Source organism: Atta colombica, unplaced genomic scaffold, assembly GCF_001594045.1.
Source record: "Atta colombica isolate Treedump-2 unplaced genomic scaffold, Acol1.0 scaffold198, whole genome shotgun sequence".
Taxonomy (NCBI): domain Eukaryota; kingdom Metazoa; phylum Arthropoda; class Insecta; order Hymenoptera; family Formicidae; genus Atta; species Atta colombica.
Window position 1 is genome coordinate 5,477,904 of NW_017259291.1, and position 1,300 is coordinate 5,479,203.

General features: G+C 21.3%; 1 protein-coding gene across 1 annotated transcript in view; it reads left to right on the forward strand.

Moving 5' to 3' along the window:
- LOC108686963 (cytochrome P450 4C1-like) overlaps positions 1-1,300 on the forward strand; it is a 7,328-nt gene that overhangs the window by 4,328 nt on the left and 1,700 nt on the right. Inside the window, exons 8-9 of the mRNA XM_018192496.1 lie at positions 436-613; positions 925-1,104. Coding sequence (XP_018047985.1) covers positions 436-613; positions 925-1,104 — 358 coding nt within the window. The remainder of the gene's footprint in view (positions 1-435; positions 614-924; positions 1,105-1,300) is intronic.

The window sequence follows — 1,300 nt, forward strand, 5'->3', positions numbered from 1 at the left end:
AATAATAATAATAATAATAATAATAACATATCATCTTTTAACTTACATCACTTGTAAGATGATTTCTAATATTGCTTTGATTAAATTATTATATGTTGATGTACAGATTTATTGTAAATATAAATTAAATTTTATTTGTATATAAATGTTTTAAAAAATATTTAAATTTACAATGGAGCCGCCGTAAAACTTATTATTCTAAATGCTTTAAGTATACAATGAATGTGCGCGCGAGTGCAATATATTCTATTTCGGATAAAATAATAATTATAATAAATTTATGCAAATGTATACGTTAATCAATATCATTATCAACGCTTCGATTATTTTCAAAATATCAATTTATAAATTTACTTATAATAAATTACAATATATGAAATATAACATATAATATTATATCAATATAAAGCGATATTTTCATTTAATTTTATAAAGGAAAAAGTATATAAAGAATTGATGACAATATATGGTACGGAAACACTAATATCTGCACCAGTTAAATATGACGATTTACAACATATGCATTATTTGGACCAAGTTATCGAGGAAACGATGAGACTTTTTCCTACTATACCTATAATTGGTCGACGATTAACTGAAGACGTAAAAATAGGTGTGTTTATTTTTGTAACAATTGAATATTAGCAACAATTTTTAATACAACAAAATTTATTATATGTAATAAAGAATAAATTCTGAAATGTAATATAATAAAAACATCCATAAGTGTGAATAATTAATTATTGATTATTGATATTTTATTAGCTAATAGTCTTTTATTTAAGATCATCTTAAATAATCTGGAGATATTCTAAATCAATATAAGACTAATAAATAAGCTAATATTCAATAAAATATAAAGCAAATTGTATTACTTATTATTAATACATTTCTATTTTATACTAATGTTTAAATATGCTTTAGGAAATTTTATTTTACCAAAAAATACTAGTATTATAATAGTACTTATGTTGATGAACCGACAAGAACAATACTGGCCAAATCCACTGAAATTTGATCCAGATAGGTTTTTGCCAGAAAGAATAAAGGATAGTCCTTTACATTATCATATTCCTTTTAGTGATGGACCAAAGAATTGTATAGGTAGGCATAAATATAATTATATTGTGAAATTAATTTATCTATAATCAGAGTTGCGCAATAACGCGTTATTGTAACATTATTATCGTTACAATTAATAATGAATTAGTAACGACGTTACTATTTTTTATTAATAATATAGTATAGTTTAATAATATAGTTTAATAATATAGTTTTTATTAATAATATATTAATAATA